The following is a 16747-nucleotide window of genomic DNA, read 5'->3' on the forward strand; positions in this document are numbered from 1 at the left end:
ATGGTTTTCATATTGCCTCTCAATCTTTTAATGCGCTATTTCAAGGTCTTCTTTTTCATGTCTGGTCCATCGCCTGGCGTAGTCCTCTACAGAATCCATAATATTTATGAAATTCCGACGCCAGTTGAAGGATCTGGGTTCCCTAAATTTAGGACCTTTTAAAATTAGTGATCTAAGTTCCTCATTATTAACTATATTTACGTCACCAGTAATAACGTGTCCAGCAGGACTATAGTTATAGGGCGAAGAAGAACATGAACACGATGGAGGATGAAGAATTATTTTATTATTAATATGAAGTATTATTTTCCGAACACAGACTCTGATTTTAATGACAAGCAAAAACAAAAAGGTACACAATTTCTCCATAATTACTAAATTTATTTCGTCGCAATGGAGTTGTGTGTTTGGACAATTTGCTTGTCTTCATAAACATGTATATCATTCTAAGAAAAAATTCTCAAGGGGTCTGTGTTTTCTAAGTATTTTTGATAAGTCTATTTTTGGTTAGTTTTGTTTCGCCATTTACAGATCTAGCGGGGGTGGTGACTTGAGTTCAGCATCTCCCTTCCATTAAATTTTCACTCATCAAATACAAGGGAAACACCTTTTCTGTAATATCAATATGGAGGCCAGAGGAATAGCTAGAGTGTTACCGGTATATTGCTAAGGTTTCCTACTTTTGGTATATTATTTGGGAGACCAGAGGTCACCTAACGTAATTTATCACCAAATCATTATACCATTATCTAAAAGTATCAGTGAAAAATCCAAGGAGGGCATGATCTAATTAATCCCCCCTTCCTGGTAGATCTGCGCATGCAGAGACAAAAGGTCACCTACTCTGATATATTAATAAGGAGACCAGAGGTTTGCTAGTGTGTTACTTTGATACGGTCGCGTAACGTGGTTTATCATAAGGGAGACCACAGGTCACCTGACGTAATTCATTAGCATATAAATTATATCATATAGCTCTAAAATTTAATAGTTAATGTTGCTTGCTTGACCCTCTTTTGTATCTTTTCTAACATCAGATGATTATACTTTAAAGACATGCAATATCTGTTAGTTGTATATTACATATGTAAAGGCTTCCAGTAGAAGGATTTACTCAACTTTCACTTTGCAGTTGCAATGCACTATATTTTGTCGCGGAGTAAACAGGTTTGATAGTTGTGAATGAGCAGGTGACCTTAGGTCCTAGTTGAGCGTACGTTATCTTTTAAAGCACCATATAATGAAGTATCATCATATTATGTTAAAGTATCATCATATAATGTACTGTTCACGGTAGCTCAGTCGGTAGAGCGCTTGCTCCATGATCGGGAGGTCGTGAGTTCAAATCTCAGCCGCGAATGACCCAAGTCGATAAAAAATGAGTAGCAACTAGTCCTTCGCCATGCGCTCAGCACTTTGAAGTGAAAGTTGCAGGTCCTTCGGATGAAACCTTAAAAACCAAGGCCCCGTGTCAAGGCAGGCGTTGGCACGATAAAGATCCCTCACTGCTCAATGGCCCTGAGTGCCGAGTAAAGGTCAAAATTTAAAGCCCTTCACCGGTATATGGTGACGTTCCTATATGAGTGAAAAATTCTCGAATGGGACGTTAAACAACATAAAATCAATCAATCATCATATAATGTTAAAGTATCAGCATATAATGTTGAAGTATCAGCATATAACATATAATGACAAACTATCAGCATATAATGACAAACTATCAGCATATAATGTTAAAGTATCAGCAAATAATGTCAAAGTATCAGCATATAATGAATGTTCTCCACATAAGGCAGTTGAGGCATTCCATAGACTTACATGTCAGTTGCGGCCGTGATTTGAACATACGACCTTCAGATCATGGAGTGCTCTACCGACTGAGCTACCGTGACGGTCAAAACGGTTGGAAGAGTAGAGTTTTGGAAAGTTGCACTGAAATTTTTATATTCTCTGTAACCATAGCAACATGATTCATTGAATCCAAAAACTAGTGCACAAGTTGTTTAAATCTCTGTCAAGTACAATTGGTTATCCACTAGTCTGGGGCAACCATAATACTAAAATTTGATCTCTATCATGTCCACAAACCTTGTGACTTAAACACCAACTAGGTCTTCTACTCCTTAGGGGTGCCATAGTGCCAAATTCGATGTCTTTTACGCAAAAGGTTCACAAGATACTGGTTGGACAATATTATCTTATGTTCAGAGTAATTTAAACCTTTACAATTTATAAACAATAAATTTATTTGCTCTTATTCCTTGTCAAATTATGAGCACTTTCTCAATATCCTTAGTAGTTTCTGTTTTTTCAGGGTTCCTCAGTCAATGGTATAAGCTGATATGTAGTATTGTTTTTTTGTTTACAGTAAATCCAATAGGCTCCAACCAGAATGACCAAAAACAGTCCTGTCAGTGCTCCCAAAATAGCAACACCCATAAAAGAATCCCCTGAAAATAAGAACAGTTCCTCTTGACTAACCATAAATTGCTTACATTTTCATCAACCAATCAAATTGTGTGTTTTAAAGCACTGTTGTAAATAAAAATTATGCAAACACTAGTACAACAGAGTCTAAACACCTTTAAGGACAGACGATACGTTCCTCAATAATATATAATTTTTTATGACATTTTGTCATTGAAGTACTGTTACTTTAACATGTTTTTTCACAAAAATTTAAGGTACCTTATGAAGTATTTGTGCAAGATACCAGAAGATGGTGTTTCCTATGTAATCCTTTTGGAAATAATTTAATTTGCGAATATCACATTTTTTTAGCGTTTTGATTTTTTTAAGAAACCAGTTTAGAAATCACAAGGTAATTATAATTTTGAATATTTTTTTCATAATTTACGAAGATACATGTATACAAAACAGATATTTGAGGAACGTATCATCTGACCTTTAATAACAATCATTCAAAATTGAGTATTTATTGTTTTATTATATAATTTTTCACCCCCTATCAAACTGCTGAAATATAACTGTATAATATGCTTCACAACATATTATATTTTAAGTGTTTATATGTGATAGAAACAATAATTATAGCGTGAAAAATGTTGCAGAATTCCTAATAAAATGGATACTAACTTTTAATTTCAGCCTACTTATGACTATAGGGACCTGGTTAGATATTTGTTACATGGCATACACCAATGAAACTTAGCCAGTTTGGAAGATTAAAGCATGGAAAATTTCAATATAGGATATAACACTCTATATGTTTATGATTTTTCATTAGAAATGGCAGGCTGATTTTAGCATTCATTATTTTTATTTTACATTTCATGTAACATTAGACAGAGAATATCTAACCATGGCAACATGGACGGGGTGCATCTTTAAGATATCTTTATATATCTCTTAAAATTTGTTTGGAAAAATGCAATATGGCAGAAATATACAAATTAGACAATCAGATTTATTTCTCCATATGTGTAAAACTTTATTTAATTACTTTTTGTAGCCCAAGGACCCCAAGGGCATGGAAACTTCCATAGAAATATGACTAATCATGGCTTTGCTGTTTCGAACAAGAAAATTTTAAAAGATTTTCCTATATATTCTATATGAAACTTGCTCACCCATTGTGGCTCCACCTTAACCCGTGGATCATTCATTTGAATGAATCTAAATTTACACTACCCGAGGATGCTTCTACATGAATTTGACAAAACATGGCTTTTTGTTCTTGACAAAAGATTTTAAAGATATTTCCTACATATTCATTTGGGCCCATCCTACCTTTGGGGGGTTTAATTTGAACAAATTTATATCTACACTAGCTGAGGATGCTTCCATATCAATATGTTTAATCATACCTTTGCTATTCTTGAGAAAAAGATTTTTTTTAAAAAATTCCCATATTTTCCTATGTAATCAATCAACCAGACACCTGAGCCTGGGGTTATGAATTACACAATTCTGGAAGAGGCATCCTTACTCATCATAACCATGCATTTAGTGTATCTGCTGAATACTAAGAAGCAGAAAAGATTTTTAAAAGGATTAATGCATTTCCACTATATATTAGAGCCCTGCTCTAACCACTGACCCAGGGGCCATGGCATTCATAATTCCAGAGGTACTCGTGCTCTTAAAAACCAGGAACTTAGTATGTTAACTTTGCTTAACACCTGAAGGAGAGAAAACATTGAAGGAAATAATGCATTTATACTGTATAATCAATATGGCCCCATCCTAACAACAGGACCTCTACCCCTAGGGCTATGAATTTCAATTAAAGACCCAGGAGCAGAGAAGAAGAATTTATCAGCAATAATGCACTTTCACTATACAATCACTAGAGCCCCACCCTAACCCCATAACCCCTGACCCTGAGGCATGAATTTTATAATTTTGACACCCTTGTTCATCATCATCATGCACTTAGTTTGCTTGCTTAATAATCAACAGGGAGAAAAAATTATGCATTTTCACTATATAATTTTTGGAGCTCCACCCTAACACCAGACACCCTGATCTAGGAGCCATGGATTTTACAATTTTGGTACAATCATGCCAAGAGTTTGACTGCGTGATGTTCAGGAGTAATTTTTTTTTAACTGCATTAATGTTGATGGTTTCCCCCCATTCCTCAATGAGTTGGTACCATGAAAATCAAAAATTTTTCCCTTCACCCATAAATGTCATATGCCAAAATTGATTGAAATGGGTATAGTAGTTCCACAGAAGAACTTGAGAATGTTCAACTGATGACACAAGTTGCAGGAAGGCTGATGAAAGCAGATAGCATTAAAAAAATCAACAAGAGGTCCATTGGCCACAATGCTCACCTGAGTCAATATGGCCCTGCTGTTCTTCATCAGCAGATTTCTTCTCCTATATACATGTATTCATATGTAAAGCTTTGATCGCCTGTTCTAGGTTTACCCTACCCCCAGGTGCAATGTTTTCAATGAAACTGAATCTTAACTTTCTGAGGATGCATCTGTATTCATATAACTAATCATGGCTTTGCTGTTCTTGAAAATGGAATTTCAAAGATGTCTGCCACCCTACCCGTGGGGGGTGGGGGTGTCATGATTTGAACAAACTTGAATCTACACTACCTGAGGATGCTTCCATATCAATATGACTAATCATGGCTTTGTTGTTCTTGACAAGAAGATTTTTAAAGATATTTCCTATAAATGTTCTTTTGTATAACTTTGATCCCCCATTATAGCCCCACCCTACTACTGGAGGATGCCTTGAACAAACTCGAATCTACAATACCTGGAAATGCTTCCATATCAATAGAACTAATCATGGCTTTCCTGTTCTTGAAAAGATTTTTGGAGATTTTTCCTATATATTCCTATGTAAAACTTTGATCCCCCATTGTGGGCCCACCCTACCCCTGGGGGTCATGATTCGAACCGCCTTGAATATACACTACCTGAGGATGCTTCCATATACATATCCATATCAATATGACTAGTTGTGGCTTTGTTGTTCTTGAGAAGAAGTTTTTTAAAGATTTTTTTTCTATATATTCCTATGTAAAAAATTGATCCCTCATTGTGACCCCACCCTGCCCCCGGGGGTCATAATTTGAACAAACTTGAATTTACACTATGTAATGAAGGTTTCACATAAGTTTTAACTTTTCTAGCCCAATGGTTCTTGAGAAGGAGATTTTCAAAAGATGACACCAAATTTTCACCAGTTCTTAATCATCTTCCCTTGGAAGAGGGCGAGGCCCTTCATTTGAACAAATTTAAATCCCCTTCACCAAAGGATGCTTTGTGGCAAGTTTGGTTGAAATTGGTCCTGTGGTTCTAGAGAAGAAGTCAAAAATGTGAAAAGTTTACAGACAGACGGACAGACGGACTACAGACAAAATGTGATTAGAAAAGCTCACATGAGCTTTCAGCTCAGGTGAGCTAAAAAAAAATTCTTAAGAACCACAATAGAATATTTAATTTGCAAATGTTTTTAAGTTCTTTGGATTTAACTTTTTTCAAGCTATGGGCTGTAAGTTAGAGTTGGCTAGAATCTGAATTAAATTCTGGGTCATAAAGGCTAACCGGAAATGAGTTTTATTCTCCATAACTTTATTTTCCACAATGTCAATGACATTTAATCATATTGATATCAAAGCCCCCCCCCCCCCCCCCAACACACACACATGTAGATTCAAATACTCCTCAGAGTTAGGGTGAGGTTATAATATAAAGTCACAGGGTAATTGAATCTTTTCTGAAAATAGCAGTTTAGGCTACTCAGATGAGAATTGTATCCCATGAGCCTTTTGTTTATGATTTATAACACCAAAACTCAATTACACATATAATTATTTTATTACAAAAAAGGAAATCAATCAAAGTTAATTAATACTGAAATGGAAAAGTAAAATGAGAAAGAAAATTATATCAAATACAGATTTGTGAATTCAACGACATAACATTGTCAATGACATAACCACAACAAACACTATTGATAACACAATAGGACCTAGCTGTTTGTAGTCTATCTCTGAAAATGAAGTTAGAAAATCTATTCTTTACATGTGCCTGGAGGTTTTGAATAGATTTGACAAAAAATTTGAATCACATGTAAAATTTTAAAATTAATATATCTGACAATGTGAAATTGCAAATACACTGAAAATTCCTTTTAAGTATTGGCCTAAGAAGAAACTGAAACTGTTCAAAATCAAGAAAGAACAAGAAATCATTCAAAAAAAAACCATATATGCCCCACATTATGAAAATGTTAAACATAGGTAATCAAAGCTCACCTCGTGGAATATTATCTATGGGTAAGACAAATTCACATTATTTCTTTCTAAGTAGTGTGAATCCTAAGATCAATATCCATGTAAGTTTTGTTTAAGTTGAACTTAAAGTTACTTGGAAATGGACATGCTCTAAAGACTTTGACCTGTTCACTGATCAAGAAAATGTTGGTCAGTTCCAACATCCGAAGCAAGTCTTGAAGTGTCCATCCCAGGCCTGTAGGAAGCAATTTCAGTTGGGGGGGGGGGGGAGGGGGGCACAGCCATACATTTTCAGTTGGGGGGGGGGGGCACTGTCAACTACCAAAAATTCCTTGACAAGAAAAAAAAAAGGTCATCAAACGTTTTTATTGAGGGGGCACAAGCATATAGTAGCTATGTTTTCTATAGTAATCTATATGTTGGCAGAATTATTGGGGGCATGCCCCCCCCCCCCCCCCCCCCCCCCCCCGATTTCTATGGCCATGCATTCTTAGATGCATCATCCATGCAAGTTTAAACAAGCCATATAATTATAGAGCTACTCCAAAAACATTATCCTGCTCACTCATCTGGAAAATGTAGGTCAGATTCAGCATACGAAGAAAGTCCCTAGATACATCATCCATGCTAATTTGGTTAAAGAATGGCTAAATTCTCTCAGCTTGAAAATATGAGTCAGATCCAGCATCTGAAGCAGGTTGGGTTGTGTCCATTCCTAGATGCATCATCAATGCAAGTTTGGTCCAGGTAGAGCTTATAGTTAAGTATCAGTCACATTATCCAGCGATGGGGTATACAATGGGCAACCTATGTGTTTTTTTTTATAAAAATGGTATGGTTGCCAGCCAGACACCCATAGTAATTGGACAGTGACTGAGGCCATCGGGTGAATCGGTGGGGGTCATCGGATGAAAATAAGTTGTTGTTAAAAATCAGCGAAGTCTCCACCGATGCCCCCAAATCACTCCTCATCAGCAACCCATCATTAGCACATCTTTCAAGGATCGGCTGATGTATGGCCGAGCATTGTCCAGTGTCCGTTGAAACTGAGGTCATTGGGGGTGAGTGGTGGGCAAGAGACATCGTCCGATCATCGGTCGAAGTTCGACCAAACATTGGCCCATAGTCGACCAATGTACGACCGATGCATGAACAATGTTCACCAATGTATGAGCGTTGTAATATATATTGGTCTATGATGAGCGATGCTTATTTATAATATTATATTTAATATAAATATTATAATTTATTATAAATATAATATAATTTATTAATATATAAATATATAATAATATAAATTTAATATAAATATTATAAATGATAATTATTATTATATAACATTATTATCAATAATAATTATAAGTAATATTTATAATAAATACAAATATTATAATTTATAATATTGCCTTTATAAGTGTGTTATTTTTCGCATTTACAACATTCATTCAGCCTCTGTAAGATGCCTGTTGCTGTGACAGATGTGTTAAAGGACTACTTGGCTGATGAGGAATGATGTTGGGGCATCACTCACATCACTGATTACCACCGGTCTAAGGCCACCGGCCGGGAAATCTGACTGAGGCTTTACTTGGGAATGGATCTGCTCGAAAACTTTATGCTGGTCACTCATCTTGTAAGGGTCAGATCCAGAATCAGTAGCAAGTCTTGTAGTGTCCATTGATGCATCATCCATGCAAGTTTGGTCCAGGTAGGGATTATAGTTACTTGGGAATGGACCTACTCCAAAAACTTTAACCTGGTCACTCATCTGGAAAATGTAGGTCAGATCCAGCATCTGAAGCAAGTCTGGAAGTTTCCAACTTTAGATGCATCATCTATGCAAGTTTGGTCCAAGTTGGGCTTATAGTTACTTGGGAATGGACTTGCTCCTAAAACTTAAACAGGGACACCAACGCTAACTCCGACGCCAACAGTATAGCATAAGCTCATATCGACTTCATTTAGGTGAGCTCAAATGGGAACAAGTTTAAATTTGTAATATCTGTAATTACAGTAAAAACAATTGATCATCCACTAGACAGGAGTAAATATAAAACTAAGTTTCATATCTGTAAGATCTAAATATTCTTAGGAGTAATTTACTTCTTAGAGGGACTCCAGTGTTTCAAGTTTGTTGTCTTTTCAGCATAAGTTTTTCAAGATATTGAGTGGTCAATATCTTCTCATGTCCAGTTTGACTCCTGCCCTTTGACTTTGTGACCTCATAGAGGTCATTTACTCCTTTAAAAAAATCAGTGTACCAAGTTTGATGTCTGTTAGCAATGGGTTCAGAAGTTATTGAGTGGTCAATATATTCTGATGCTTGACCCTTGACCTTGTGACCTCAAAATCAATAGGGGCCATCTAAAAAGTTCCTTGCAACTTTCCTTATTTAAGCATGTTCTTCATAACAGCTTTTTACTGCATAAACCCAAAATGGTTTATTGCTGTAATAGGTAGAAATTTGCTTTTTCTGTATCCTAAATTAGGTAATTAAGACACAAAAGTAAGAAGTGCTAATTAATCCTTACTTAAACCATCTATTTCTTATCACAACATACATGTACTACATATTTTTTTTCTGTTGAAGACATGTATCACTGCTCAAGTTGTAGAAATGTAATTTTTAAAACAACAAAAAAAGTAATTTCTGATTACAGTAAAACTTGTTTAGTATGAACACAGATATAGTGAATTTACTGATAAAGTAAAGTTTTTTTCAATCCCTAGCGAAGTTCTCAACAATTCCCTATAAAATATTACCGATATAACAAACTTGGATATAGCAAATTTCTGGTTATAGCTAGTGAACTGATTCTGTGCACTTTAGAAGTTAAAAGTAACGAAATTTACATCTTTTATAGCGAATTTTCAAAGAACTCAATTTTTAAAATATTAAACTGACATGGATTTTAAAGTATATTTATTTTTTATTTAGAATGCTATATACATCTGAAAATGTTTGAACTGCAAGGTAAATTTAGTATTTTATACTTCCCTGAATATAGTTGGTAGTCATACTTAAAGGAAAAAATCTATATTGTGAATTCGCTACTTTTTTATACTTTAACGAATTCGTTATAAGGATATAATGAATTATGAAGTAAATTCTCAGGTCCCAAGAACTTTACGATAACAGGGTTTTACTGTACATGGAAAAAAAATTTTTGTTTACATTTCACTTAATTGCTCCACATTGCTTACTGCCTGTAGAACTCACCTGGAGTCTGACTTTTTCTGGACCTAGGCTTTTCTAATTGACATTCTGTTTTGATATCTGTGACCATCATGTCCGATAGTAAACTGGTAAAATTTGAAAAGGAGCAGCTATCTTTGCATCCTAAATATAAAAAATCACAGGAGCCAATAAGATACTATGTTTGATTGTATGTAACCATTAAATATATTTGTGACATGACCCGGCAAGTTTTCCTTTGAAGTCAGCCGTACAATAACTGCGATACAGAACACTTTTAGTAGGTGTTTCTTATGCAAATGAGCAGAAACTGTACTGTATCTGCAAAATATCAACGATACAGTATGATTTATTTTTAGCGATGACGGAAAACTGAATCCGTATCTTAAATGATATAGACATAAGAATCAATCAAATCGTAAGATAGCGCTGTTAGTATTTATTCAAAATTTGAGATGAATTAAGAATAGAATTTTACAACGTAAAGTTACCAGTGGCGGATTCAAAGATTTTAGAAAGGAGAGAGTGGGGGCAGTACACAAATGGTTTTCTTCGGAAAAAAAAATGTCCTAACTGGAAAATCGGGGGTTTCGTGGGGGGGTGGGGGGTGGTTAGATTCATAATCAGGCCTGACACTATATGAGCGTGATCGTTTCGTGTTGATAAATTAAAAGTGTATACAAGTTTAGCAAACATAATTTACGAAAGCCAAAAAAATTAAAAGAAAAAACTCGAAAGGGGGGATACCGACGCGCGTGAGTGAGTGCTGGATCTACCTTTCAGTTTGGTTCCTCTACATTCTTTTTTCAAACATGAAGGTAATATGCCCCCTTTCTTACATTTGTTTATTTCAATTTGGAGCATGTATGGACCAGTCGATGACATTGTCCGACATTTCTCTCAGAATACAACCTCCCCGACAGTGCTCCCCGAAACATTTTTGCTTCAAATACATTCCCAAATATGATTCTTATGTATCAAAATGTTTTGCACTAAATTCGTAGCTTACATTAAAAAAAAAGTCAGGAAGAGCTAAATAGAAAGGAATCAAATATAAATTAAATTTTGGGAAAAAATATTATATAATGCATCTCATAATTATAATTAGTTAAATTGATAAATACCTGCACGTCCACCTCACTCGGCATTTCAGTTGTGATTGCTAAAAATTGGGTACTAAATCAACTTTCTGCAAAATCATCTGATTGGTTGAGAGATATATACCCAAAAACACATGTAAATTAGCGAGGTCATAAGAAAGGTCATGTCACAAGTCATTTAGAATACTCGTTTCCTACTGTATCGGAGATACAGGGCGGGGCCCGGCTCGAGCTATCGCTCTCGCCTTAAGCCCCGCCCTGTATCTCCGATACAGTAGGAAACTCGTACTCTAAATATAACATATATATATATATATATATATATATATATATATATATATATATATATATATATATATATATATATATATATATATATATAAATAAAAAACTTTCAAACACTTTTTGAAATATTTCGACCGTGTTACCGGCCTTCATCAGTCGTGTTTATTTGAATGCATAGCAACTCAACATTGAACAATGTATTATGACATCACAGTGAACATACAAACTGAGAGGCAATGTCATGCAATGAAATGGCACTAAAAACATTGAAAATATTGCGAGAGCAAATATTATAATTGTATTAACATGAGTTTTATCATACCATACAAAATACCAACTTATGAGGGCATTAGATAAAATACTATTTACATATATGTATATACAAAAAAAGGTGATTTTAAAGCGTATGAAAATATATATCTTTAAAAAAAAAATCACAGTATTCAGTAACACACAAATGTTCATTATGTTATTCAAGGACAGAAGTGTTCCCTTTTGTTGATGCCAAATGGTACATATTAAGTATTTAACTTTTCCTTCTATAGATTTTCTCTATATTTACATTTAAATGCCATTCTTATACAGTTTTTCAATGCCTATTATATTATAATCATCTACTGTGTGTATGCCTGAATAAAAATGAGCAGCCACAGGGTCATTTGTTTCTCTTCTGATTAAAGATAAATTCAGAACATGTCTCTGATATAAACTCCCGTCAGTTTCTCCCACATACACTATTTTGTTACACTTCTTACAAAAAAACTCCATACACAACATTCGTAGATTTACAATTGATATAATTTTTTATCTGAAAGATGTTTCCATTATTATCTTCGAACTGGCTGGTATTAACAACATATTTACACAGAATACATTTTTAAGCTCCACACGGCTCAAATAAATTTTCCTTTCTTAAAAAATGAAAGAAAAAGTGAGCAAGCTCACATACCCCACGCTCCCCCAAAATTCCACAATGCAACACGTAATGAATGGCACAGTGCTTTTTAATTACACAGTATAATTCAAAAAAGGGGCATTACTTGCAAAAAATCATCACATCAAAACTTCTTGCATATAAAGACATTCAAATCTTTGTATGTTACAAATTTAATTGGGCTGAAGTTTCTAGATAAATAATGGAATCAAAATTTCTTGGTAATATACAAATCTATACATTATGTCTGAAATACCTATAAGTTTCCGGAAATTCAGTGCAGGAGTTATGCTGACAAACTGTTATTTAAATTCCTCAGTGATTTTGATTTGTTAATGAGTGTAAGTCCATGTCCAACACATGACAATTTACACATTTAAATAATTGATGGAAACAAAATTATGATGTAGTCATATGAATTTGTTTATATACTGTTCTTATGAAATTATTTAAGGCAATTAAGCACCAATTTGATGGGAGTGGGGGTGGGGGTGAGAACTATCCAAGATTTTGTGTGTGCGTGTGTGTTAAATCATTAATATTTTGATCTCAAAATCAATAGGGGTTTTTTAAGGTCATAAAATATTTCACATAAAAATTCATTACAAAAGCTGGTTCCAGTGAATTTCCTTATTACCTAGCTGGAAAGTTTCTTCAATAATAGACAAAACTCTTAGGGCAAAAATAATGGATTCAGAATTTCCTGGTAATATGCACATCTACACAAGATATGGCCAAAAATCTAAGTTGAAAAGTGCTGAAATTCCCAGAAAAATAAAGGAATCAGAATTTCCTGGTAATATGCAGATCTACACATTGTGTCCTAAATATCTGCAAAGTTTGACGAAATTCTGCGCAGCGGTTTAAGAGGAGTTCCCCTGACAAAAAAAACAGGACTGACAGACTGACTGACTGACTGACGGACGGGTCAAAAACATTATACCCCCCGCAACTTATTGCGTGGGGTATAATAAATTGTTATGCTTTCTATAAACTAAAATGTCTTTCAAATTTTTGTCTCTTCTAAAGGCTACAGATATATATATATATATATATATATATATAAGGGATGTCAATTTTGTCAATAATTCATATTCGAATATTCAATGAAAGTTTTCGAATATATTCGAATATTCGATAAAATAAATAAAATCTGTTTTATCTTAAATATGCATCATCCTACTCTCATGAAAGGTTTAGCATAGGAATGCTTATATTGGAAGTAAAATTGTATTAAGACTTTTGTAGGTGTACAATAAGAAATTCCATTTGATATTTGTCTATGTTTGAAATAAATAATTTATTTAAATGTAGAAAAGTATAATTTTAACAAATGAAATGTGTATTTATAGTAGCTCCAACTGAGGAACCAGTCGTCTTACAAAAGGCAAGATAGTCGTAACGGTATACTGTTCAGATTTCAATACGTATAATAAATTACAATTATCTGCCTGATAAGTGATATGATTATAATCTTTGATACAATGTAAACAAATATTTCCATAGACAATTTTCCTAGGTAATTAACTTATTTCCCGATAATGAATATAAAATTCATGATTATGTACAACCCGAGATAATCAAGTAATTTACACATTTATTCTGAAATTAAGCCCTTTACAATATTAATTACAGATTAATTCTATCAGACATTCATTCAATGATCAATTAATTTTATTTTGATAAGTATATGTGTATACTCTTCACGCCATTAAGACATTCCTAGATTTCATTTGTTGTCCTCAATTCTAGATCTGATTGTATCTAACTAATAAAAACTATGAAAGTACGTTTTGTATTATACATAAAGCATTATTGTACAATTCTTTAACACCTTACTCAAAACAAAATACATGTTATTTAGTAGATTTATAAGCTAAGAAAGTAGTGTAAGAAATCAGGCGATCGAAATTGATCGCTAGTAAATTAAACAGGGATAATTCCAGCACTATTCTAATAAAAATTTATTAATCACAGTACTTTTTTTTTATGAAATCTGAAAACACCGAATATTCGAATCTTAAATTCGTATTCGAATATCAACTCATCTAATGAATATTCAAATGTTTGAATATTCATTGCCATCCCTAATATATATATATATATATATATATATATATATATATATATATATATATATATATATATATATATATATATATATATATATATAAAGTAAAACTTGTTGAATCGGGATGTTGTGCATTCCGGCATGTTGTTCAGTCCGGCGTAATATTTTAGTCCCTTGAATTTTCTTTATAATTTATGTTTAATAAATGTTGTTCAATCTGGATCTTGCCTATTCTGTAAACCGGCCGCTATTTACAGAACTAACTGCTCATAATTAGTACAAATTATCTCCTCTAATTCGGCCACTTATTTTTACCTGTGCCCACTGGTCATTAGAGAAGTCTCGCGTGGGGTAATTATTGTCCCGCTAATGATCTATCCTGTATCGACAGTTAAGATTTTGACAAACGTGATAAAAAAATCATCAATGGCTCAAGTAAGGCGAAGAAACTCGGAAAAGAAAGAGTGATAGTGATGGTTGCGGGTAGCAATGTCTATAGAAAAACTTGGAGACTTATTCATGACCTCCTTTCTACTTTCGTTTTGCGTGCACAATGTGCAATTCGAATTACTTCCCTTTGTGTTGCTAGTTTACAACGACCATAACGATAAAAGATTTTGGTCCAATATTCATTATAACATTTGAAATTAACAAATACTCACAGTGTCTAAATATTCAAACATATTAATTTTAAAAGAAAGAAATTAATAAGGAATTTGTCTCTATAACAAAATAATATTTACAGCTACGGTGAGGTTTTGGCGTGCGTTTAAAACATTTAACGATTTTCAAATTAATGAATGACAGAGATATAAAACTTAAACAGAAATGAAAATTCTGAAGAACAAACAGAGTTCAATACACACGAAATAGATGATTTTTTCAAGTGAAATGTAAAAAAATGACACATTTGAACAAGTATTTATTTACTACTCTTTGTTTATATCTATGCAATTTTTAACTTGCTATAACGGTTAAATTTTCTCCAATCCGGATGTTGTCTAATCCGGCCAAAAATTTTGGAACCACTGGTCGCCGGATTAGACAAGTTTTACTGTATATATATATATATATACTGGTATATATATATAAAAACAAGCAAAGTAGATTATTGGACCCTGTGTAAAAAAAATACATAAAATTCAATATGGCATCATCACGATCATACACTCAACATTCAGAATGAAATATGAAGATAACGAACAGTATTCAATCTCGAAAGTCCAATGAAACGATACAAATTTGGAGCAGAGCAAAACACGATCCTCAAAATTTAGAGGTGGGATCGGGTGCCATGGAGGAGTGAGCATCCCCTGCCGACCAGTCACACCCACTGTGTGCTCCTTGACATGATCGGGAAGAAAAAATGGAAAAACCTGTAGACAGTTCAGTGTGTAAATAATGGCCTAACAATTAGTATAAAATATGTCAGTCAGCATTTGACTCAATGATGGGTAGTATGTGCTGACAAGGTCATTGTATCGACTGTAAAACTTGCGAAAAGATGACTTCAAATGAGACTGTTGATATCTTAGTTTCATCAACTTGTTTGTCAATAGCTTGCCTCGTTTTAGAAATTGTTCATACGTAGAGCATGCTCTTGCGTATCACATCAACTGAGAGACATAAACCCCATATGCAGGTGATAAGGGTATATTGCTACATAAGTAAGGGAAGTTAACGATTGAAAAGTTGAAGTCAATACGTTTATCAAAAAGCTTTGTTGTTAGGTTACCATTAACGTCTTTTTCTAGTAAAATATCAAAATATGAAACAGATGTGTCAGAATCTGTGGCATCTTTTATTTCAAGCTCATTGGGATATATCGAGTCAACATATGAATGAAAGTAACTACTGTTAATTGATAATACGTCTTTGATAAATCGAAATGTCAAGTTGAAGGCCACAGCAAGTGTTTTCTTCTTCTCATGTAGAAGTTTTTGAATAAATTCTGCTTCATATGAATACAAAGTAGGTCTGCTACATGTAATAAGGGGGCGCAGTTGGTACCATGGGAATTCCAACATATTGTTGGAAGACCTGATCTCCAAAAACTACACAGATATTGTCAATCAGAAACTCAAGCATCTTTTTAATATCAACTTCAGAGTACTTGTGTGTACAATAAGAGTGCTTTTTAACAAAATAATTTTGTAAATGACCAATGACAAGAAATCAAACTACTGAAAACTGGGCTTTTATAATTTTAAAACATTACAAATCCAAATATAATAAACAATAAGCATTCTTCAAAAAATTAAAATTCACATTCCCGAAATCCAATGTTTAAACCCTTGGGTGGGGCTAAGCTGGTAATACGAGGAGTGATCAAAAAGTCAAGACTCTGTAACTACATAACCACAATTCAGATCAGAATGAAATTTGGCATACATATAGTCATAAACAAGATCTATAAATAGCATGTGTTCAG

General features: G+C 33.8%; 1 protein-coding gene across 2 annotated transcripts in view; it reads right to left on the minus strand.

Moving 5' to 3' along the window:
* Nucleotides 1–266: 266 nt before the first annotated feature.
* Nucleotides 267–16747, minus strand: part of LOC133188454 (prostatic acid phosphatase-like) — a 109396-nt gene continuing 92915 nt past the window's right edge. Inside the window, exons 10-12 of one of the 2 annotated variants that reach the window (XM_061323891.1) lie at nt 9951–10070; nt 6752–6766; nt 267–2450 (exon numbers count right to left, since the gene is read on the minus strand). In XM_061323891.1, coding sequence (XP_061179875.1) covers nt 2311–2450; nt 6752–6766; nt 9951–10070 — 275 coding nt within the window. In that variant the 3' untranslated portion in view covers nt 267–2310. The remainder of the gene's footprint in view (nt 2451–6751; nt 6767–9950; nt 10071–16747) is intronic. The other variant, XM_061323892.1, reaches the window with a different exon arrangement.

This window comes from Saccostrea echinata, unplaced genomic scaffold (assembly GCF_033153115.1).
Source record: "Saccostrea echinata isolate AGI-Se365-2 ecotype Australia unplaced genomic scaffold, CSIRO_AGI_Sech_v1 ptg000016l, whole genome shotgun sequence".
In the NCBI taxonomy this organism is placed as follows: domain Eukaryota; kingdom Metazoa; phylum Mollusca; class Bivalvia; order Ostreida; family Ostreidae; genus Saccostrea; species Saccostrea echinata.